Here is a 24,836-nt window from a genome sequence, read left to right on the forward strand (position 1 = left end):
TCTCACAATGTGCTCCTTAGATGGGATAGGGACTGAATGCGTCTTATGATGAGATCAGGGACTTATGCTCATGTATTTATAGTGATCAACTAGTGCCTTGCCCATTAAAGATTCCTAGTTGATCTATAAGATTTGCCAAAGATTACGAGAATCATATCAGAAGATATTATGGATTCCTTATTCAATATCTAAACTATATATTATTTACATATCATCAATATTACATTCCTTATACAACTCGTAATACTTAGATTAGGCTTAATCAATTGCTTGAACTAAAAGTCACATAATATTGTTAAAGTCCATAATAATCTTTCACATCAGACTAAGGTTGAGTTTCTTTTCTGTAATCCTGTTCTTAACAAGATTATCGAACTACCTTGTTTATATTTGGCCGTGGGTGAAAAAGTAGACAAGTCCATGATCAATTCCACTCATCCATCTCTGGCCGGAAGAAACTCTGATTGTGTCGTCGCTATCATCAGCAGCAGATCAGGAGAAAATTACCGAGTTGTTACATGCAATCCCAGAGCCAGAAACAAAGAGTGGACTAGTCATATAATATCAGTCGAAGATGTCGGTCTTGATCCTAATACATGGCGCTCCACCTATATGGATGGAACTTTGTACTGTTACTTCCGATATAAGGATAAAACAACAAAGATGGGCATGTTTGGCATTGCAAATATAGATTCAGGGGTGGCGCCGAGGGTGCACTTCTCCTTAATACAACTGGAGGAGCAGTGGTGTGATTTCTTTGAACTGTTCGAGTTTAATGGAGAAGTACTGCTATTAGCAACTCGTTGTCTTATGAGCCTCGTTGGTTGGGGTTGGCGCGTCTACCAGTTTGATCCATTGAGAAACGATAGCAGGAAACAATGGACTTCAATCGAAAGCTTGGGAAATAGGGCACTGGCAATCAGCACCTGGCCTAGCCAGTTTAGCCGTGACAAGGTAGTTGTAGTTCATGAAGCTAAGGAATTTGCAGACATGATTATTGACTGCAACATCACCTATACTCGGCAAATTGATGATGATCGAGGCAGCATTTGGAGAAAGGATAAGTATCATGAATGGGATTTCATGAGACATTCAGTAACTTATATTGAACCCATTTTGTAGTTTTCCTGAACCATTTTCTTTCCTAGGGTGTAAGGTGTGCTCTTTGTTTTTCTTTAGATTTTGTTTTAGTTAGAGTTATTTGTGATGCTAAACGAGAAAACGAGATATGTTCATTGTTCTGACTCTGTTAATGAAGATACTCCGAGTATGAGCTACTTGCGATCGTTTGGCTACATTAGCTGCTGCTAGCCTTGAGATGCAAGTAAAATCTTCCTACACGGTGCACAGACACACACATATATAGTATTAATTGTAGGCGTTTGTCCAAACTCTTGAGACTTAGAAGTGTTGCTATGGTGAGTGTGGGTAGCTGGCTTGTACTCGATCCAGTCATTAGCTATTTTGAAATCCAAGAAAACTTATATACTTCGGAATTTATCTTCATAAATCATGCTATCCATAGTTCATGAACTAAGTGATTGTTTGTTAGATGTTGTATAACTTGTATTATATGACAAAATGAAGAGCTAGCAAAGTGATATATAGTATGTGATCAGAAAGAATAACAAGAACATTAGTAATAAGATAGGTTTGGAACTCAGGCTACAATTGCACTATATACTCGGGAGGGAAATAGGAGAAAGTTATCCTATATTGTACAAGAAATTAGAAATATTCTACTTATTGATGTTGGATAGTTTTGAGCCTTTAGATTATATAGAGGCTTAAGATTTTATGAACTTCACGAACTTTATGACTTGCTCACTTTAGAGGAGCCGGATCCCAATTGCACTATATACTCGGGAGGGAAATAGGAGAAAGTTATCCTATATTGTACAAGGATTTCTTATTGCTACCTTGATCCTCTATAAATAAAGACAAAATTACTTATCAACTAAAACTAAACCTAGCCTGGAAGTTCCATCCCACGGTTGACATTTCGTGAGAATCGAGATCATATATGTGAGATATACAAGTTCACGTACAATATCCTTTTCCCTTCATATCAAAACCAAATAAAAACGCAGGTTCCATCCAAAGTTCTAGCTATGGCATTGTCAATTAGAAGTGGTCAAAATCATGACAACAATTCAATTTCAATGTCTGAGGTTCTTTCATCGATCGATATCTTAACCCTAGTTGCTGAGTGTCTCGCAAATCATGATCTTATTGATCTTATACACTTTGCTCAAGTATGCAAGACTTGGCACCATGCAGCAGCTATTCTTCAACGCCTACAGTTTTCAAGTATGCCATGGCTATTAAGTTTTGATGAATATGCAGGGAGATTTGGGCTTTGTGATTTCTGGTCGTCGAAAAAGAATTGCTCTCACGAACTCAAAATCAGCCCCGAATTGAGAAAATTCATCAGGAGCGGCGACAAGCATGGCTTACCAATTTGTACCTCAAAAAATGGTTGGTTGCTTCTCTCGAAATACGTTCGTTGCTCCTCTCGAAATACCAAGGTAGAGTTCCTTTTCTGTAATCCTTTTCATAACAAGATTATCGAACTACCTTGTTTATTTTTGGGCGTGTGTGAAGATGTCCATAAGTTCATGGTCAATTGCACTCATCCATCTCTGGCTGCAAGAAACTCTGATTGTGTCATCGCTATCATCAGCACAGGACAATATTCCAGATTAGTCACATGTAATCCCAGAACCAGAAACAAAAAGTGGACTAGTCATATGATATATCTGGAACATGTCGGTCGTCAATCATGGTGCTCCACGTCCACCTATATGGATGGAACTTTGTATTGTGTCTTCCAACATCTGTGTAAAACAACATTTACGAGTCTTATGGGTATGTTTTGCATTGCAAAGAAAGATTCAAGGGTCGTAAAGTGGATGCACTCCTCCTTACAACTGGAGGAGGAGGTGAGTTGTGATGACGTTCATCTGTTCCAGTCTAATGGTGAACTCTTATTAGCAACTCGTAATTTTAACCTTAAAAGATCACAGACTTCTTATTATTGGCGTGTCTACCATCTTGATCCTTTGAGAAAAGATATTAGGAATCAATTGACTCCTATAGAAAGCTTGGGAAATAGGGCATTGGCTATCATCCCCAGGCCTAGTGACTCGGTAGTTGTAGTACATGAAGCCAAGGAATTTGCAGACATGATAATTTACAACACCACCACCTATATCCGGGAAACTGATGATCGAGGCAGCATTTGGAGATTGGATAAGGATCAAGTTAGGAATTTCATGAGAGGTTCGGTAACTTACATGGAACCCATTCTGTTCGCCTGAACCATTCTTTCTCCTAGGGTTTAGCCGTTTACGGCAAGTTCATCCTTTTTATTTTGTTATTTTTTTTTTAGAAAAAATTTCTTGTGATGATAACGAGAACAAGCCATGTTCAATTGTTCATTGTTCTGATTCTGTCAATAAATATACTCGGAGTATGAAAAACATTTGGAATAGATGTTTTGGCTGCATATATTAGCTACTTACCATGAGATATTGAGATGTGTAAGCAAATTCTTCCTTCACACATACACAGATTACAGATATAGTACTGCCAGAGTCGATCGTGAGGCCAAGCTGTTGCTATGGTGAATGTGATAGCTGGCTTGTACTCCATTCAAACATTAGCTATAACTTGAAACTCAAGCAAATTAAATAATTCCTTGGAGTTTATTTTCATATATGTTTAAGAGAATATGGAACACACACTATCCAGAAAAAGAGCATGGAACAAACGCATTCATAATTCAATGCCATATCATGAGAAGGTTTATAATTGTCCAACCAAAAACAGAAGATGGGGGTTTGGCATGTTCAACCAGTTTCCTGCTCAAACTCTTCGCCCTCAGAATCCTCTGCATTGTCCACGTCGTCATCGTCAGCATCATTATCATAGTCTTCCTTATCAACATCAACAGTTGGTTTCCCAATCATAATCCGGTGGCTGTGGCTCTTTCGGATTTCATTACACTGCAAAAATTGTTCAAAATGAATACAAACAGCTAACTTAAAAGGAGAACAGAAATAAGTGCAGAACAAAATGCAGTAATTCCTATTTTCCTAAGACTATATTTCCATGACACTTGAAAACAAACACTAATGCCATAATGTGCCAAAAAAAAAGAAAGTGTTTTTCCTGAATTGTTTTCCAGCTATTCTGTTGTGTGGCATTCTGGCTTTTACTCGATTCAAACATTACAATCTTCCTTCAAAGTGTACCTCGATAATGCAATGCTTATATTACGTACAAAGATCATGTTCATATGAATTTTTAGCTACCCCTACGTCTCAAACTATACAAAGCTACTTATCATCCTGATGCACTTGCAGTTTACTATTTCGAACTCACCATTCTACCTGCAGAACATCAAACTTGTTGTTCTTTTTGACAACCAGGGTGACTGTGAGAACCCCAGCTGACATCACGGAACTGATAGCCTAAGCCATCAAGGTATCCTACTGATAGCCTAAGCCATCAACTATTTGAAAATATATACTCTTCTTTGAGGCTTTCCTAGGTGTCCACAGATGCTGAGTTTCGACTTTTGACTTTCGACAACTCAAAACTGTGAAATTCCCTTTTGCAAGTAACATTCTTGAAACCCCCATCTTCGAGGCCCTAACTCACACTGAAATTCCCCTTTCTATGAATTTCCAAGGCCAGTCATACAGAAATCCAACTCCAATTCAGTGCAAATCCTAAAACCATGAGCTCCTAAGGATATAGATCTATACGTCAAGAATTCATAGTCAATGGACCAAATGTTTACACTCACAAGTTAAGAATTCATGCAAGAGTAGTGTCCATCCTTCTAACTTAAGAATTCTACACTCGCAAGTTAAACTTATGGATCCAAACCTCTCCTTTTTGATAACCAATAAGGATCTTCAACAAGGTGCACCACAAAAATGAGCAAAAACTATACTTTAAAAGCTTCTCAAGCATATCTAACAAAAAGCTGAAAACTTTCAGATATTTCAATTCATGAACAGAATAAAAGCTCATACTTTAGTCATGATTGGAACAAATACCAAACAATATGAAGTACTTAAGTACTGTTCCACTTCAAATTAGGTTCCTCTTTTCATTCTTAGGCTTCAAAACCTCAAATTGCTCAAACAATTAGGTGAAATTTCGAATAGATGGTATCAAATTTGGATAAGGAAATGAAGAAAGTGGTGAAATTGGGATTTGAGAGAGTACCTTTTCGTCGTAATCGGCTTCCTCCATGGCGAGGAGGAGCTCTTCGCTGTGGGGTTGGGGCCATTGAGACGGCAGCAGAAACGACGTCGGAATTGTCCTGGTCGACCATGGGTACTGTTTCATGAAACCCGGAAATTGTAACATTGTCGCCGGACGGTGGCCGGAGAGAGACCTGCTCGTCCCACAATTGGGTCTGTTGTTAGTGTGACTAGTTGGGTAACTTGGGTTTCTGACTCCTTCGTCGACTCTTTTTTGTTCTTATATTTCATCATTTAATATTTTCTAATTTTCTGAATTGATAAAAATAAAGCTAGATCTTAAATTTTATCGAATGATTTAGATGGTCACACACTGTTACAAAGAACATGTGGTTTGTTCTTAGTATATAAAATGGTGGGCGAGTGATGTATCATTTTGAAACGGGAGTAATTTAGTGAGCTATCTCTAAAACATGTTTTTTACACATTGGGGTTCTAATGAGACTTCTTATTTTCTTCTATTATTTGGAAAAACCATGTATCATCCGGATTTAGCAAAAGATGTTTTTCATAAGTTACGGTTTGTACCCAAGACCTCTTATTTACCATTTACTAATAAAAACATCTTAAAAACGCCCGTTCTTCTTGAAGTCTGACATTTACTAGACCAATCTCAACGAGTTAGAAAAACATACAATTTGGTTCACATTATTCACAATTATTGAGTAAGAAATTATAATCGTGAATATTTTCAAGAACACATATGACGAATAATAAAGTTATAAAACTATGATCTATATTGATATGAAGAAACATCCATTATTAGCCTCATTGTGTATATCATTGAACTCACTTGTCATGGGTCATGACTATGGTCATGGCCATAGTGAACCTCACAGAATTTTGATTATCTTGTTTACAAATGAATAACCTCATTGGGGAGTGGTGAGTGTCAATTCAAATTAAAGAAAGAAATTTGAATTGTAAAACCGTACTTAATACTTATCCATATTAGATTAGTTGCGTTTGGGCATGTGCAGCTAGCCTTCAATTCCAACACAATCTAGACAAATCAGACAGTGATCTTGAACTAAAACAAAGGCCTTTGATTCCTCCCCCATCTCTTTCTATATTCTACTTCAGTCTGATTCCCTTCTTTCTCAAAAGCCTAAAGAAGTAAAAGCACTAGCATCATCACGGGGAATGAAAAACCCAATTTCCAGCTTGATAAGGCAAACCGTTTCATCCCCTTGACCTTCATTCCATATTTACGTCTCACTTCCTTCGTGTCCTGCCTCTCTTGCTTCCACGTTTTCCCATGGCTTCCATGTCACACTTTACCACCCTCATTAAACTCCACCGCCTTCACCAACAACAACAACACTCTCCAGCTTTTAAACGCACTCAAACCGAACTCTATTTTTTATTACCGGCACTCAACCTAGCTAGCTCTTCTTTCTATCATGAGGCTTTACGTGTATGTGATGGAAGCTCATGACTTAGCTGTTAAGGACTCGTCCTGCTTTGTGGAGGTTCAGGTTGGGAAGCACAAGTCCAAGACTAGGATTCTGAGGAACACCAACAACAACCTGGCTTGGAATGAAGAGTTTGTATTCAGTGTGTATGAAATGAATGAAGAGCTACTTGTGTCTGTTTTTCACCAGGATGATGACTGCAATGGTCTGTTTAATGGGGTGGAGTTAGTCGGTCGGGTTCGGATTCCGGTGGGGTCTGTTGCTGCTGAGAATAATAGTACCTTACCGCCGGCATGGTATTCTCTTGAAAGGCTCAAGTCCGGGAAGTTCATCAATATAGATTGTGGTTAGTCCTCTTTGTCTGCTTATTACTTGTTAGGAATGTTAGCTTTGTATGTTTATACTGTGGGTGATTAAGTACTGGGATTGACATTGATGCTACTACATTCCATCTTTTATTAATCCACTCATGGATGTGTTAGTTCTTAAATGTACACCTCATCAATAACAAGGAATTGCTATGAACTTGATGAGAAGTTTGGTCCTTTTTCCAATACGAGTTTCAATTTTATTAACAACTTACAGACTCAGTTATATAGCACATTTGAAGATTCCATGAAATATGCGGTGGAGTTGTTCAGTGGATTGTTAATCTCATAGCTTTTGTTAGAACAGATGATCTCTTTTCTTATATAACTTCTTGTTTTGGTGATGACTATTCATTCCCTAGTTTTGAATTTCTAGACTCACATATTAAGGAAATAAATTACGTTACATGTACATTTCAGTGGGGAGGAATGGAGGACATTATGTAAGCTTCAGGATTCCCTTGTAATCCTCATTTCAATTAGGATAAGGCACTAGCTTAAAACACAGTGTTTTCCTACATAATGTCACCAATCTAGTTTGTTCATTTCTAGGGAACCTCCATGGGAGATGTAAAATCAAGCTGTTTCCAGCGAAATCAGTCACACTTTACTCTTTCGTGCACATTAGCTTTCTGGAGTTGATAGTGGTAGACTATAAACTATACTCTCTCTTATAATTGTTATCTGAGTTGATAGTGGTAGTTTCCAGGTTATAGATAAGTAGGGAAATCTGTAAGAAATTACCTTATGTATGCCAACTTCACTGCATTTTCTTCCTCTTGAGCCTATGGGTTTGTGAAATGAAGTTCTCTATTCAGTCATTCATGTGGTGTATTATTGTCGATTTCAGAGTTTTAGCATCAGAGCAGATCTTTTATATTGATTACCAATATGGAATCTTTTCCCTGTATGTACAGGAAAGGTTCTTCTCACTCTTTCTTTGCATGAAAAAGGCCACAATGTTGCTGCTAATGACCTCCCTTGTTCGCACTCAAATATAACTGAGGAGCCTAAAGAGACTGACAGTCCATTTGTATCATCTAATTGTGTCTTATGCTCCAAATCTCCACGTGGAAAAACACTAGGAGGAAAACAATTGATGAAGGCTCTTAGGAGACGTATGGACAGGCTTCTTCATAAGAATGAGGAAGGTTCAAGAACTGATGATTCTTCAGAGCTGTCTAGTTCAGTATCTGACTATGAAGATTGCATGGAGGAACAGCATTCTGGTTTTAGCTTTGAAGAATCTCTTGAAATGATGCAGTCAAGAGAGAGCAAACAAAGAATGCCAGAGAATCTTCAAGGGGGAATTCTTATTGATCGGGCTTATGTTGTTTCACCAAATGATCTTAATGCATTTCTCTTTAGCCCAAATTCACAGTTTAGGAGAGATTTAGCAGAACGTCAGGGGACAACAGATTTACGTGAGGGGCCTTGGACGTGGAAATCAGGAGAGTTGTCGTGTTTAACACGAGTCGTTACCTACATAAATGCTGCAACGAAGTTGGTGAAAGCTGTTAAAGCCACAGAGGAGCAAACATATCTCATAGCAAACGGAAGGGAATTTGCTGTATTGGCGAGTGTTTGTACACCCGAAGTTCCATATGGAAGTTCATTCAAGGTTGAATTGCTTTACAAGATATCGCCTGGACCAGACCTACCTTCAGGGGAAGAGTCGTCCCGCCTTGTGGTATCCTGGGTAGTTAACTTTCTCCATAGCACATTGATGAAAGGCATGATTGAAGGAGGAGTTCGACAGGGACTTATGGACAGTTTCGAGCAGTTCTCCAGCTTGATGGCTCAGAAGTTTAAAGTGCTGGATTCTACAGATTTATCTGACAAGGATCATATCCTGGCAAGTATGCAGGCAGGACACCAATCAGATTGGGAACTGGCGAAAGAGTACTTCTGGAATATGACAGTTGTTTCCACTATTTGTATGGTTTTATATATACTGGTGCACATTTTACTTTGTGAACCAAGTAAACTCCAAGGCCTAGAATTTCATGGAGTCGATTTGCCAGACAGTATTGGAGAGTTTATAACATGTGGAATTCTAGTCCTGCAATTGGAGCGCATTTATAATATGGCTCACCACTTTGTACAAGCCAGGTTGCAACAAGGCAAGTACATTATATTATGTCCCATACTCTTAAGAAACTGTTTAAGTTGAAAGTTCAGTCACTTGATCTTACTTCTGCAAATTGTCCAATAATCAAACAGGAAGTGATCATGGAGTCAAATCCCAAGGTGATGGATGGGTTCTCACTGTTGCCTTGATTGAGGGGACAAACTTAGCCTCTTTGAATTCATCAGGGTTCTCTGATCCCTATGTGGTTTTCACCAGCAATGGTAAAACAAGAACAAGCTCTGTCAGGCTTCAAACTACTGATCCTCAATGGAATGGTAAGGACATTTTCTTCTGTCATCAATATATTTTCGCCCACATTGTCACTTACGAATCTTGGAAAATTATGCAGATATACTTGAGTTCGATGCTATGGAAGAACCTCCATCAGTTCTAGACGTGGAAGTTTTTGATTTTGATGGCCCTTTTGACCAAGCTATGTCACTCGGGCATGCGGAGATCAATTTTCTGAAACACTCCGCTACTGAACTCGCGGACATGTGGGTCCCCCTTGAGGGAAAGCTTGCTCAGTCTTCTCAATCAAAGCTGCACTTAAGAATCTTTCTGGATAATACCAAAGGACTTGAAACAATCAAGGAATATATGACCAAAATGGAAAAGGAGGTTGGAAAGAAGGTACGGACTTTGTAACACCTTTTTTTCATTCTTTAGTTTTCTTGAGTTAATCCATAATAGTCCAGAAATTTCACGTACTTGAGTTTCCCATACATTGGTCATATTGTTGTATTTCCTTTCTGGTGCTGTGTTTGAAATTCTTCTCTTGAACCTAAATTGAACCGAGTGTCTACCATTGATAGTGATCAATACCTTGCTTGATTCTTGACAGTTGGATCTCCGATCGCCTCATAGGAATTCTACATTTCAGAAATTGTTTGGGTTACCACCAGAAGAATTTCTCGTCAGTGATTTTACATGTGCACTGAAAAGGAAAATGCTAGTGCAGGTAACAACATTCTTATTAACGATATTATTCCATTACTTGAAAAAGGAGAAGGCTGAAAAAATGAATTTACAATCGTAAAATGTCTTAGACTCGGCTGGTATTTGACTCACAAAGTAGATTGAAATGAGTGTTCCCAAAGTATATAAGATGTGTCCAATATGTAGCAGATAATTAACTATTCCAATATGTTGACTACGGTGGATTAGGGTGTGTAAGTTACATGAAGAGTAACCACATAGCTACGTACAGTGTGATAGGTGGCAAAAGATGAAAACTATGGTGTTTGTGTATCTGCATTGAGTTAATAACTTAATATCCTTACCATGATGACTTTCTGATGCAGGGACGACTTTTTCTATCTGCAAGAATAGTTGGATTTTATGCAAACTTGTTTGGACACAAAACAAAATTTTTCTTTCTTTGGGAGGATATTGAAGATATCCAAGAGCATCCCCCCTCCCTATCATCTATGGGAAGCCCTTTGCTGGTTATTGTACTGAAAAAGGATCGAGGTGTTGATGCAAGGCATGGAGCGAAGTGCCAAGATGAAGAAGGCCGGCTTAGATTTTATTTCCAATCATTTTTGTCATTCAGTTCAGCAAGCAGGTAGTGATAATTGGATTCCACATCTGAAATAGAGATGCTTTTGTTTATGTGATAGTATATATACATATATGCATTTGAGGACCATTCTTTTCCTGGCAGGACGATAGTAGGCTTGTGGAGAACAAGAGCACTAAGTCCAGATCAGAAAGCACAAATTGTAGAAGATCAGGATGATTATGAAGAAAGGTCCAAGATGGTTGAAGATACTGAATACATACTCGATCTTGAAGATACAAAGATGTCTAAGGTTTATACTGCAGAAATACCTGTGAATGTGAGTTGTGGTTCCTTTTCCTTCTTTTCTTGGTTAGGTACACCTTAACGATAGGCTTCTGTAGGGTTTGTCTTCCTTTTATGTGAGAATTTAGGACTGGAGCTCTGAGTTTTTCATCATATAGAGAGAGAGATGTTTTTACTTTTTACTACTGCTGAGACCCTCTTGGAAAATTGTGCAGACAAAATCTTTGATGGAAATGTTCAATGGAGGAGAGCTGGAGCACAAAATTATGGGGAAATCAGGTTGTCTTAACTATGCAACGACTGCATGGGAATCTATAAAACCGGATGTTTTTGAGCGACGTTTGTCTTACAGATTCAACCGCAATGTTTCCATTTTTGGGGGAGAGGTGGCATGCAGACAACGGAAGTCTCCAATTGCAAATGGTGAGGGCTGGATCATTGATGAAGTCATGGCCCTGCAGGGTGTTCCATTTGGCGATCGTTTTCGAGTATGTGTCTCATTTCCAAAACACGAGCTTTTTGTTTTCGGCTTTTTGCTACCACTCAAGTGATATAGATTCTATTTCTTTATGCAGGTGCAGTTAAGGTACCGGATTGAGAAATCTGGCCTTGCTCATAATGCATGTAAATGCATTGTCTATGTCAGGGTCACCTGGCTCAAAAGCACAATGTTTCTGGAAAGGATCAAACACAACATAACTGAGAAGTTTGCTCATAGAATGAAGGATATATTTGAATTGGGACAGAGGGAGATTCTCTTGACACCTCAACAGGACATTGGCCTTAGATAATTGTTTAGTGCTGAAGTTAACATAGGACATGGCTAAACGAAAATTCTGTTTTATCTTTCAAGATTTTATTATACAGAATCACAGATGATATGTAATAAGATCAATTTTATTAATTCTTTTGTCCCAATTCTTACTTACAAAAGAAAATAAAGTGTTTCAAGTCTGGATGTCATTCACTCAGTACCCATCAGTTTTGTTTGGAATTGAAATTCTCAGTGCCTTCTTCCATAAAATCTCGTACTGCAACTACGCAAAATCACAAACAAGTGCTTCCCTTTGTCATGTTAACAAGTGCTTCACTTTGTCATGTTGTTGCTGATAACATTCACACAATTTATGAACTGTGGATCTCTACCACATAACTCATAAACTATATGTGAATACCTTCACAAGATAAATATTGATGGGTCAATATATTTGCCAGTCATGGATGATGAAATTGAATGTTAGAACACTGAAAGATAACGATATAGTTGCTAGTAATATTAATTCTTTACAAAATTGGATAATCGAAATTTCTACATAAGCAATTGATGTGTTGAGATAGTGGAGGAAACTAATCATGATCAGGCATAACATACCTCCTTTTTGCATAACTGAAACCGGTTAAATTCATAGGGTCTAGAGAAAAATTCCCCAAATGTGAGCACCATAGTATAAACAACATCCAGTTCAGGCTGTATACCATCTCAGCTGTAGTGAAGTAGACAAACAGTGCTTTCAAAAAATAGAAGGCAAGCATGATTAACACAGCAAGGAAACCTGCATAATAGGTGAAATAGATGTTGTGCCACAGTGCAACTATGAGTGAATTTTTTTGGCTTTCGGAACCCGTTTCTTTTTTTATAGTGGGACCCGAGCCCAAATCGGGTCCGCGAGCCTTATGCTCACACGTGGTTGTAAGGCAGTTACTACAACTTCTAGAAGGAGCCGACGTAACAAACTAAATATAAATTGATAATTATTCTCAAAAAATAAATAAAAGAGGAACAATGATTGATTATTTAAATGTATAACTAGCATTCATGCACGCGCATAGGCGTTATACGAGTGTGAAAAGGCCGCGCTCACGCGTGCGTTGTCTTATTTTTAGAATAAAATATTGACATTATATATAGGTCTTTCACTCTAAAAGAAAAAAATAAATATCATACTTTTGTTTAGTTCTATCAATTGGGTCATTTTTCACCGTTAGTCATTTTTCTTGAGCTATTGCTCGGCTTCATGACAAATTTGCAGCTTGTTCCAAAGAACTTATTGACTGTCGATCAACTGGACGCTTCATTTGTACGTGAGTGTTTAGCATTTGATTCTACCACAAAGGTTAAGACGAATGTCTTCGGTCTAATTTTTTTTGTTCTTGAAATATTATTTATGTAATAAGTTCCTCGATTGCGTATGTTTTCAAATATAATGTACTTTTGTGTGTCCAAAAGTGTCTACAGTTTCTTTGGACTTGAATAAATTGTAGAGTTGTTAAAACTTGAAAGGGAACTGTAGTTCTTTTATTATTTTTCCCTAACTATGGCCAAAAGCTCTCCTCTACACCGATAAGAAATTGCTTAACATTCGAAAAAGATTTTTATGGAGAGTATCAACTGACATTATCCAAATCATACTTATTTATGAGAAAATTCTAATATATCATATGGTATAACATGCCTCACAAAATGTGTGACTATCATTGATTGAAGAAACAACTAAATAATTATGTAATGATCATTTACCCCCTCAAAAGCCTTCATGTGTCATATAATTAGACACATTTACAATATGTATGTCATATCTTATGGTATGATAGACAAACCCATCAATTATTTATGATCAAAACTGTTTTCTTTTTTTATATTGAAAATATGATCAAAATTGTTACAGCGTTGAACTCATATAAGAATATCGTATGAACACAAGCCAAACGAATCCCCTAGCTCCACGTAAGAATCCACAAATGAACAAAATGGGCTTGCATGCACTAGACCATATTCATCATCAGCTATCTTTGGGAAGAAGAAAAACAGCCCAAAAGTCAAGTAACTATCTTATTGGCTAAGCCAATAGCCTACTTAAATACGGTCCCGTATTTGATAGATACATACATAGAGAGAGAGAGAGAGAGAGAGAGAGGAGAGAGAGAGAAGAGAAGGGCGGTAATAGCGGATTACGGGTACGCTTCCGAGATAACGTTTCAAGCTCAACGCTTTCATTCATAATCTCGATTTTCTCGTTCCGTAACTGAATTTAGGGTTAGGGTTCCTACACTCTTCACTGCGAATTTGCGGCTCACTGGACGCTTATTCTCCAGCCATGGCTTCCTCTACTATGGTGATCAAGGTTCGATTTTTCGGTCTCTTATTTCGATTCTTTTGATTCTGTGCTGGATTTGGTCATGCTCTGTTTTGATGGTGGCCCCGATTTTGGGGTTAGGTTCTAGAATTTGTGAAATTGGGGTAAAGATTGAGGCTTTTGGTTTTATATGATCATTCAGTGTAATTATGAACATGGAAAAGTGTTGGCTGTTTTTGATTGAAAGGATTGCTTGTTTTGTTTTGGTCGAATCGTTTAACTGGCCTTGGATGATTGGAATGATTAATCTAGCCGACTCTGATCGACTCTGATCATCATGATCGGTTGAATTTGGTGTAAAATGTTTGCGATCACTGTAGACGATTTGGAGTAGTGATGAGAATGATTAATTTATTTAGGTTTTTCTTTATTTTCTCACTGTGATATTGTCATAATTAACCAATGTTATCAAACAGTTTTCGGAAGTGTTATACTTTTGTAGCCTAATAGCTGATTGTTGGATTGGTGATAGTCATAACTGTCTTGCTTATGTCCAGTACATTAAGAAGGATGAAGCAGTGTACTTCTATTCTATGTTGATTTATTTGGTTTCTTTGAGCTATTCTAACATGTTAGTCATTGTGTTGAAGGTCAAATATGGGGATACACTGAGGCGTTTCAATGCTCGTATTGATGAGAATGATCAGCTGGATCTGGATATGGGTGGACTGCGGTTCAAAATATTTAGTCTTTTCAATTTTCAGCTTGATGAAGACATCACTATGACCTATATTGACGAAGATGGTGATGTAGTAACTCTGGTTGATGATGAGGACTTGCGTGATGCTATGAAGCAGAATATGAAATTCTTGAGGATCGATGTGCAAAGGAAAAATGACAAAGCAGGGGAATCTGATGCCAAATCAAATGGAAGTTCTACCCCTGTAGGACATCCCTTGCCAGATATCATGCCTCTCCGTGAACTACTCTCCAAGGTTCCTCTTGAGGTGGCTTCGAACGGCCTTGGTCCAAGGTTTGCTGAACTTGTTGACTCTTTTGCAAAGATGGGATTGCCCTATCTACTTCAGGCTGGTGGAGTTTCAGGTGTCAAGAATGATTCCTCTCAGAAACCTGTAGCTCCATCTGCCAATGCTGTGAAGGACAATGGTAAGTCAGAAACCATCTTGAAATCTCCATCTGAGGAATCAAGCTCTAAAAAAAGTCAGGCAAAGGATGTTCAAAATGCAACCAAGGATGTGGGAATATCTATTCCATCTCAGAATGCTCCAGTCGATCTCAATGCTCTTCCTGCTGATTCTAATCCATTACCATACATCAGTGTTCCACCAGTCGGAGCAAGTTTTCATACTCCTGAGGACATGGAGCCAAATAAAGTTTCCGGTGGTCAGCTCAAGGGCAAGTCTCTTGGTTCTGGTGGATCTACAAGTTCTGCTATCCCTGCATGGAATGTTAATGATATGAGCGATAATCATTTCAATGAATGCCCATTTTCAGGGACTCCTATTGTGAATAACTCGGCCCCTGTTGCGTGTCGACGTCCTCATGCTTTTAAAAGGATTCATTCTGAAGCAACGGGTGGTATGTTCCACACTGGTGTTCGCTGTGATGGCTGTGGTTGTCATCCTATAATTGGACCTCGGTTCAAGTCTATAGTGTAAGTATCTTATTATATATGCAATCTTTAGAATGTAGTTAAACATTGTGGACCTTTCATAGCTGATTTTTCTTCTTTTTGGTCATCCTTTGGTCCTGCAGGAAAGAAGATTATGACCTCTGCCGTATCTGTTTCTCGAGTATGGGTAATGTGGCCGAGTACATTAGAATTGACCATCCTGTGTCTTATCGCCATCCTCGTCCTTTCAAGGGGATGCATGAACAAGTGTGTAATCCTTCATATGTTAACTTCTGCTTTCTACCACTTTTTGCACTGTCTTGACATATTTCTTCTGATCTTAAATGTCAGCCTCCGTGGATGGGTCCTCCAGCATTGTCAAAGATATCGCATCCAGCATTGTCAAAGATATCCCATGTGCTGTCACCCGCCTGGAGAAATTCTGGTGTGAAGCATGGGCGACCTAAGCTTGACAGCCGCTTCGTTTTGGATGTCAATGTAATGGATGGTACCTTAATGGCCCCGTCTACTCCATTTACCAAGATTTGGCGGATGCGCAACAATGGGGGTTTGATCTGGCCCAAAGGGACACAACTCATGTGGATTGGCGGAGACAGGTTTAGCAAATCAGCTTCAGTTGAGATAGAGGTAGCTTAACTTTGACATTATATACATTTGTTCAATTTTGTGATGTGTTACTTTGTTTTAGATGGCAATATTTGTAGTTGGTTCTTATTTGTGGGTTTTTGGCGTAATGTTCATTATTTTTAGATTCCTGCACATGGTGTGTCTGCCGAAAATGAACTTGACATTGCTGTTGATTTTACCGCCCCCGAGTCACCTGGACGATACATCTCATATTGGAGGATGGCTTCTCCATCTGGTCAGAAGTTTGGGCAACGTGTTTGGGTTTTGATTCAGGTATCTTCTTTCATTGCAGAGCATATTTGATTTTAGTGCCATAATAACAAAGGGCCGTAATTAGACAAGTCATCTTTGGTCATCTGTGATTTTCTTGTGCAGGTGGATGCTTCTCTTCAAGATTCACTCTTTGAGAGCTTTCAAGGTTTGAACCTGAATCTGCCCCCTGTGGACACGGTTCCTTTTCCTCAGCAACATGTGGGCAGTGACTTTGCCCAGCCTTCTACCTCTAACTCAGTGAAGGAACCAGCAATTCCCATTCCTAACGAGCAGCCTGAAAATGAGCAAGATCTCAACTTTCCAATCAATAATAGCTTGCTGGTTGGCCACGGTGTTCCTTCCCCTACTGCTCCTGTGGCCTCTTCGACTGTGTCCTACCCCACTGTCGAGCATAGTGCTCCAGCCCCTCCAGCCCCAACTGCGGAAGGGGCTTCTTCAACTGTGTCATACCCCACGGTTGATATATTTGAACCAGCCCCGCCCTCCCCAAAATCTGCCCCTGTTGTCACTGCACCAACATCATCTGAAGGGACCAGCTCAAAGAATCCTGTGGAGGACACCCTCCTCAAGGAGCTCGAGGATATGGGATTTAAGCAGGTGAATTTGAATAAGGAAATTCTGCGCAGGAATGAGTACAACCTGGAGCAGTCTGTGGATGATCTCTGTGATGTTGCTGAGTGGGATCCTATTCTTGAAGAGCTACAGGAAATGGTAAGCTCTATAAGCGGAACATAACTTGTTCATTCACTTTTGACATTTGCATTTTGTCAGTACTTTAAAAATTGCTCTAGAACTAATAAGGAATGCCGTGTGTTTGCAGGGCTTCAGTGATACAGAGATGAACAAGAAGCTGCTTGCGAAGAACAATGGGAGCATCAAGCGTGTGGTGATGGATCTCATCAATGGGGACAAACTTTAGACAAGACGGCGAATACTAAACCTAGTATTATATATATAAAAATAGTACTTATCAGAAATAAATGGACTGGCATCAGCCATGCACTATGATGGTTTTTTTGGTTTTGGCTTGTAATTAAGTTATATTAGTACTGGTGTGGATATCTAATCTAAGTTATGGAATTTTTATATGTAAATCATGTCTCTATTGCTCCTCTCTTTCGACTACTATATTTATGAATGTTGCAAAGCATATACATTGTGAGCGAGTCTCGTGGCGAAATAATTAAGGTGGAGTTGCCTGTGTTGCACGGCTACTTGAGCGGTTGAAGCAAGCCTTTCTGCTGCTTTATATTGCTCATTTTGCAGCAGTTCGCCTCTTCTTTTATCACCAGTTGGGTTGCCTCTCGCGTCTTTTAACTGCCCTCATCTAAACCCTCACTACTTTTCTGGTTGCTTCATAGTTTTCGGATGAAACAAGAATAGGTTGAGTTGCACTCCATATCTTCAGTCATGAAACATTACGTGTTAACGAATACCGTTACGTTCACCGAATTTGTTTTATCGAGTTATGAATTTTTACTTCAAACTAACTTACACTAAAACCATGAAACATTACGTGGTAACGAATACTGTTATATTCACCGAATTTGTTTTATCGAGTTATGAATTTTTACTTTCAACTAACTTACACCTATGTGCTATGTTAGTTAAATCAGTCTCTAGAAATAAGACTAAACGAGGTGAGCTGAAGACTGAATTGAAACCAAGCAAGAGAAAAGGGTAGGGAGGAACTAACCAGGTAGAAAGGCAAAGCATAGACTAAATAGTCCAGGCTCTTCTTAGACAGTGGCTTTACTAGTTTGCCCCCATGTTGACAAGATCAGTTTCCATGTGCCCTTGATTAGTTTTATGGCTCCCACAGACTTCCATTACTATACTATATTCCCAAACTTGTGTTTCTCTCTCTTTCTCTATTGAACCATAGACTCAATCCCTTCCATGATTCCTTCTCCAGATCAAGACTGAACCTCTGAGTCCCCAAAGATTAATTAATCTCATAAACCCATATAGACCCATTTAAGTAATCTCAATCATGGGTCATAGAATTTTAATTAAAGCACTCTAGTGTGTGTGTGTGTAGAGGAGAGCTCTGCTGCTTGTTGAGAGTTATTGGTTCCCCCATAAAAGAGCTTTCAAGAAAATCTCTTTGGGCATTGAGCTTTTGTTTTTGGGTTTTGCTGTCAAGTGTCAACATCTCTCCCTGGTAGAACATGTGGGGTTCCATGCTTTTGCCTCCTCCAAGAACATCATGTAAGTTTCAATCAGCCTCTTCTGGGCCTTTTGTTCTTGAGATGTGTTTTTAGCTGCCCTGCTTTAATGTCAGCTTATCCAAATTCACTTACTTGGTGAATGTGCTCTATAAAGCTTTGCCCTTTTTGGGTGGTTCTGATATGTGTCTTATTTTGCTATGATATAGAAGCTGAATTCATTCCTTTTGTAGAAAGATGGAATCTGGGAGTAGGTTTTACTCAGGTGATGAGTTCAGATTGGATTCCAAATGGCTGATTGATCCTAAGCATCTGTTTGTTGGGCCAAGAATTGGAGAGGGAGCTCATGCCAAAGTGTATGAGGGCAAGTAAGTTGTATAGGTTTACTTAAAGAGTTTCTGGTTTTTGCACTTCAATTATTGGGTCTCTGTCAGTTAGAAGTGAGAAGTTTGGTTGTCTTGATTTCTGAATACTGTCATCCTTGTTTGTTTAGATTTGCAAATTTATCATCTTTCTACATATTTGGGAAGCTATGAAGTTCTTATTTGGAAACTGTCCATCCCTCTGGTATCTCTTCTACATTATTGTTTTGCATTTCAAGATATAATTTTGGAGGAGTCCGCACATGTTAATCTTCTTCTATGATTAAGTTCAAATTTGATTGGTGGTGAACTGATGTGTGGAAAAGATTAGGTTTTAAGTTGTACTTCAGTGATTGCTGATGAATTTGGCTGAGAATGGCAAGGAGGCTTCATTTTCTGAAGTGATTAGATTTCAAGTAAATGTAATACAATTTTGCTCCTGTTATGCTGCAATTATCTCATTCCTTTTGGTTTTGGCATTCTGGATTCCATTCAGATACAAAAACCAGACTGTTGCAATCAAAGTTCTTCATAAAGGAGAAACTCCAGAGGAGATCACCAAGAGACAAGGGCGGTTTGCTAGAGAGGTTGAAATGTTGTCTAGAGTTCAGCATAAGAATTTAGTGAAGGTTTGATTTAATTTTGTGAAACTGTTCATTTGCTTTCAGCTTGAGTTGACTGGTGACGCAATCTAATCATGGTGATCATAATATCGTGTCAGCATTTGACCATTAACATAGCTTAATTGCCTTTCAACAGTTTATTGGTGCCTGCATGGAGCCAGTAATGGTGATAGTTACTGAGCTTTTATTGGGTGGGACATTGCGTAAATATTGCCTTAACATGCGGCCAAGGTGCTTGGACACACGAGTTGCTGTTGGTTTTGCCCTAGATATTGCTCGTGCAATGGAATGCTTACACTCTCATGGGATCATACACCGTGACCTGAAGCCTGGTATGTTTTGGTTTCCCAGTTCAAACCCTTTGGAATTTGGTCATCTCTTAGTATTAATGACTATTATCATTTTCACATTACCGTGCCATAGTTTAACACTGTCAATACCTATCAAATAATAAGAGTTAGATACTTTAGTAAAATTGCTGAACCTTCAAGCAGCAACCATCTATTATACAGTTTCTGGCTTCATGAAAGATATGGGTTGATGAACAATGATTTGTTACATTTTCCATATATACAACTTTAAACATGATATTATATTTGTTTAAGCTAGGATGATATATCCAGTGATTCCAGTTTGTTGCTTATTAAAACTGAATCCATGATCTTTTATTTATTGGTTTATAAGTTTCTCCTAAGTAATGACTGGTCTTTGGTTGGTGTTAGCCAAGGGCTTCATGCAAAATGTATGTGTCCAACATGCATAGTTGTATCATTTGTTCTGTGCTGTCACCTAAGCTAGTAATTGAAGATGGGCCACTCTTCATTTTCTTATTTATCTCTTATATTCTGGGTGCAGAGAACTTACTCCTGACTGCGGACCACAAAACAGTTAAACTAGCAGATTTTGGGTTAGCAAGAGAAGAGTCATTAACAGAGATGATGACTGCTGAAACTGGAACATACCGATGGATGGCTCCAGAGGTACTATCTTCTTCCATCTCCCACCGTCTCTTGTAGTACTTTAAAATTACTTGCTTATTGAGTTTCTATTTGTGGGCAGTTGTACAGTACTGTTACGTTAAGGCAGGGAGAGAAGAAGCATTACAACCATAAAGTGGATGCCTATAGCTTTGCCATTGTTTTGTGGGAACTCTTACACAATAAATTGCCTTTTGAAGGCATGTCAAATCTCCAGGCAGCATATGCAGCAGCTTTTAAAGTAAGCACATCTTCGTTGTCAAGGAATATTCTCATCTTTGATTGCCTTACTTATTCTCAAAGCTCTTCTGTTAATGCTGAATTTTACTGATGATAATACTCAACATTTCAGAATGTGAGGCCCAGTGCTGACAACCTCCCAGAGGAGTTGAATCTCATCCTAACTTCCTGCTGGCAGGAGGATGCAAATGCTCGACCCAATTTCAGCCAGATAATTCAAATGCTACTGGATTATCTTTACACCATAGCTCCTCCTGAGCCTGCGATTCCTTCTCGGATTTTCACCGAGAACACTGTCTTGGCTCCAGAGTCACCTGGTACAAGCTCCTTGATGGCAGTACGGGATGATGGGGAGACGCCCAAAGCACAAATGGAAGATGAGCCAAGAGGATTTTTCTTCTGCTTTAAACAGTGTTATTGACTGCTAGGCAACTAGTTGAAGAGAAGATCTCTACCTGTGTCGTTCGGGTCAATAATATCCAGAGGGCACCTCCTAAACAATAGAATCTAGTCCGGGAAGTACATTTTGGTAACATGATAAAAAAATTAAGTTGATCAATATTCATAATGTCCTACATTGTATATTCTCTGTTGAGATTGGATCTCGTCAATATGTAGTATCTTAGATCAGATTAGATAAAATACTGTGGAGTTGGGTTTCCTTGTGAGGCTTAACCTTAACTTGTTGGATATGAAATGCAACTTCATTTCTTTGTAAGAAGAGAAGGAAAGGACTCTTCTATATGGGTTTCATTATCTATGCATCAAGATATTTTAGACTTGTCAGTCGGTACAACTATAATGTATGCTAAAACTTGCTAAATCATGAACGTTAATTATACGAGTACAACTGGTACATTGATTTTGAAATTGTGTGAGTCACATGGCCAGGAATAGACAACCAACAAGATGAAGGCTATAGACTTGTACAAAAGAGGTTATCTGATAATTAAAAAAATAAAATAAAATAAAATAGGTTCTCTTGGTTACCAATAGTCATTGCAGGAACATGACCCTTCCTTGAAATGATGGAAGCGGTTCCAATCCCTAACGATAATTTCTCTGTTATAAACCTTTGATATTATCTTCGTTGCATTGTGGCAATCGGTACAAACTCGAAGATTCTTTGATATTCTAAGAGTTGTTCCAGGGCGTGTTCTGATAAGACCAAATGCAATGGCCAGCTTCTCACTGTGGTGGGAAACTGAGGCTTGCTGCTTATCATCTTCCTCTGCATCTAGTCTTCCATCTGCTGCGTTGGGCACATAACCAGCCGCCTTGATCCGTTTCATCATGTCATGAGTTGCTTTATAAACCTCCTCCGAGTGTGGACATACTTTGTCCTCTGCAAAGAACTCATAAATCACTCCATTTAACTGAATAACGCTACATCCAGGAGCCACCTTCTTTACTCTCTTCTCTTTCATTTGATTTCTCACTCTAAGAGCCTCCTCGCGCCTACCAGCAGATGCATAAATGTTAGACAGAAGTATGTAGTCACCACTATGAGGGGTCTCCAATCTGATTATCTGTTGCAATGCTTCTTCACCAATTTCAACATTTTTCGTTGCTCTACATGAAGCCAATAGTGTCCTCCAAACAACAGCATTGGGTTGGATAGGCATGTTCCTGATGAACTGATATGCCTCTTCAATCAACCCAGCTCGACCCAAGATATCAACCATAGAACCGTAGTGCTCAATCCTTGGTTCAATTCCGAAATCTTTGTTCATGCTGACAAATAGATTTCGACCCTCTTCAACCAACCCGGCATGACTACAAGCAGAAAGAACAGCAAGGAAAGTCACATCATTTGGTTTGATGTTCTTCTCCTGCATCAATTTGAAGTAGTCAAGAGCCCTTTTCCCCTGTCCATTACTAGCAAGTCCTTGAATTAGTGCCGTCCATGAGAAGACGTTTACTGAAGGCATTCTATTAAACACTTCAATCGAATCACCCACACAACCACATTTTGCATAGAAATCTATCAATGCAGTTCCGAGGGTAACAGTAAGCTTCATTTTCTTCTTCTTTACATAGAAGTCAACCCATTTACCAGTATCCAAAGCTCCAAGAACACCACAGGAGTACAGCACACTAACCATGGTAACCTCATTGGGATCCACATTTGCCTTCTGCATGTCGTGAAACAGATCAAGCGCCTCCCTGCATCTATTCGCTTGGCCATAACCAGAAATCATTGCGCTCCACGCAACAACATCCCTCTTATCCATTCGATCAAATATTCGTCTTGCTTTATCCACTTGACCACATTTCGCATACATATCAACCAGAGAAGTAACCAAAGCAATGTTACCCTTCAACCCATTCGCCTCTACATACTCCCCAATCCACTCCCCCATTTCCAAATTCGCCACTCTCCCACACGCCGTCAAAACACTGATCAAAGTAACCTCATCAAACCCAATCCCCAACCCCAACATCTTCCGAAACAGCTCCACAACCTCGCCCCAACGCTCATTCTTCACGTAACCCGCCATCATCGAATTCCAGGCCATAACATTTCTCTCAGGCAATCCATCGAACACCTGGCGTGCAACGTCAAGCTCACCACAAACCGCATACATGTGAATCAAAGTGTTCACAACGAACCCATTTGACTTGAAACCACATTTCACAATGTGGGAATGGACCTGCTCTCCTTCCCCCAATGCCCTTAACCTAGAGCAAGCTTTGAGCACACTCGAAAAAGTGAACTCGTCGGGTTGGACAGAGTTTTCGACCATTTTGATGAACAGAACAATGGCATCTAGAGGGGAAGGTTTCAATGTGAGGCTTCTTATGATGATGTTGTAAGCTAGAGTATCGGGTTCTTCGAGATTGCGAAAAATGGAGAGAGCATAGTCCATGGCATCGGGGAGGATTAGTGCGGCGGATTCGAGGAGGTTTTCGGTGATGGATGGGTTGAGGAGGAGGCGGGTCTTGATGAGATGGGCGTGGACTTGGTTGAGGTCTCTGGTGGTTTTGCATCTGTGGAGGATTAGGGTTTTAGGGTTTTGTGGGAATTGGGGGATTACAGTTATGTTGGTCAGAGATTTGGCGGGAGAGATAGAGATTGGAAGGGTGGTGGTTGAAACCATCTTGTTTAGTTTTGGCCTTTTGGGTTGTCAATGCCTTTAAATACTCTCAGGTTTTATTTTATTTTCTAAATTATCGCGTTACACCTTAATTTATCGATGCATTAATAATAGCGACCGAAACTGGACGTTTCAATTAAAAACTATTTTGTGTCAATTGTAGTATATAGTAAATAAGGGCATCGTTATAAAAGTCGGGGATTGAGGGTACTTTTATAGTTATGTTAATTACAAAACAAGAGAAAACAAAAGATGATAGTACTAGAAATACGAGGTTTTGTGATTATAAACAAGAGAAAACAAATAAACAAAATAAATCAGAAAAGTTCAGATGAATGAGACGTTAGAGACTTGGAAATCCACCGCCAAGTATGTTTCAAGATATGTTAACAACCAAAGCCTCAATCATTAAGTCGCAAATCGGTATCAATCAAAAACAAACCTTGAACGCACTGCGTAAGTCCTTATTACTTCCCTTAATTACTTAAGCAAGATGAACGCACCATTACTAAGCCTTTAGAATAACCAATCAAGGTATAGACGTTGTCCTATCAACAAATTATTCTAAGCATTAAGATCAATGAAAGTTTGATTGAACAAGTATGCAAAACTAGTGTGAAACGCCTACCTAACATGCAATCCTTTTTATTTGGTTTCACCTATTGTCCTATAGATTTTACTACTTTGAACTAAGCCGTATTAACCGTTGCGCATACATGAACATAAACAAGCAAGAGTTC

At 39.0% G+C, this 24,836-nt stretch overlaps 5 protein-coding genes across 5 annotated transcripts; 3 read left to right on the plus strand and 2 right to left on the minus strand.

Annotated features, from left to right (window-relative positions):
- Positions 1 to 3,668: 3,668 nt before the first annotated feature.
- LOC101312347 lies at positions 3,669 to 5,483 on the minus strand. Its single transcript, XM_004299093.1, has 2 exons — positions 5,242 to 5,483; positions 3,669 to 4,007 (listed from the first exon to the last, which is right to left on the minus strand). Exons 1-2 carry the CDS (start codon positions 5,383 to 5,385, stop codon positions 3,852 to 3,854), a joined length of 300 nt encoding a protein of 99 aa, XP_004299141.1. The 5' UTR covers positions 5,386 to 5,483; the 3' UTR covers positions 3,669 to 3,851.
- A 1,199-nt stretch (positions 5,484 to 6,682) lies between these two features.
- Positions 6,683 to 11,973, plus strand: LOC101312633 (C2 and GRAM domain-containing protein At5g50170-like). The gene is made up of 9 exons (XM_004299094.1): positions 6,683 to 7,040; positions 7,980 to 9,189; positions 9,290 to 9,468; positions 9,543 to 9,826; positions 10,038 to 10,154; positions 10,498 to 10,760; positions 10,860 to 11,034; positions 11,216 to 11,488; positions 11,576 to 11,973. Exons 1-9 carry the CDS (start codon positions 6,683 to 6,685, stop codon positions 11,789 to 11,791), a joined length of 3,075 nt encoding a protein of 1,024 aa, XP_004299142.1. The 3' UTR covers positions 11,792 to 11,973.
- A 1,916-nt stretch (positions 11,974 to 13,889) lies between these two features.
- Positions 13,890 to 17,716, plus strand: LOC101312926. Its single transcript, XM_004299095.1, has 8 exons — positions 13,890 to 14,122; positions 14,725 to 15,490; positions 15,590 to 15,749; positions 15,851 to 15,974; positions 16,059 to 16,355; positions 16,479 to 16,628; positions 16,731 to 17,339; positions 17,449 to 17,716. Exons 1-8 carry the CDS (start codon positions 14,096 to 14,098, stop codon positions 17,545 to 17,547), a joined length of 2,232 nt encoding a protein of 743 aa, XP_004299143.1. The 5' UTR covers positions 13,890 to 14,095; the 3' UTR covers positions 17,548 to 17,716.
- Positions 17,717 to 18,501: 785 nt separating this feature from the next.
- Positions 18,502 to 21,759, plus strand: LOC101313212 (serine/threonine-protein kinase HT1-like). The gene is made up of 7 exons (XM_004299096.1): positions 18,502 to 18,839; positions 19,030 to 19,164; positions 19,655 to 19,787; positions 19,918 to 20,113; positions 20,637 to 20,761; positions 20,841 to 20,999; positions 21,111 to 21,759. Exons 2-7 carry the CDS (start codon positions 19,034 to 19,036, stop codon positions 21,417 to 21,419), a joined length of 1,053 nt encoding a protein of 350 aa, XP_004299144.1. The 5' UTR covers positions 18,502 to 18,839; positions 19,030 to 19,033; the 3' UTR covers positions 21,420 to 21,759.
- Positions 21,760 to 21,984: 225 nt separating this feature from the next.
- On the minus strand, positions 21,985 to 24,099 carry LOC101311677 (pentatricopeptide repeat-containing protein At1g08070-like). The gene has a single exon (XM_004300964.1). It carries the CDS (start codon positions 24,097 to 24,099, stop codon positions 21,985 to 21,987), a length of 2,115 nt encoding a protein of 704 aa, XP_004301012.1.
- Positions 24,100 to 24,836: the final 737 nt, after the last annotated feature.

The sequence above is a fragment of the Fragaria vesca genome, linkage group LG5 (genome assembly GCF_000184155.1).
Source record: "Fragaria vesca subsp. vesca linkage group LG5, FraVesHawaii_1.0, whole genome shotgun sequence".
Taxonomy (NCBI): Eukaryota; Viridiplantae; Streptophyta; class Magnoliopsida; order Rosales; family Rosaceae; genus Fragaria; species Fragaria vesca.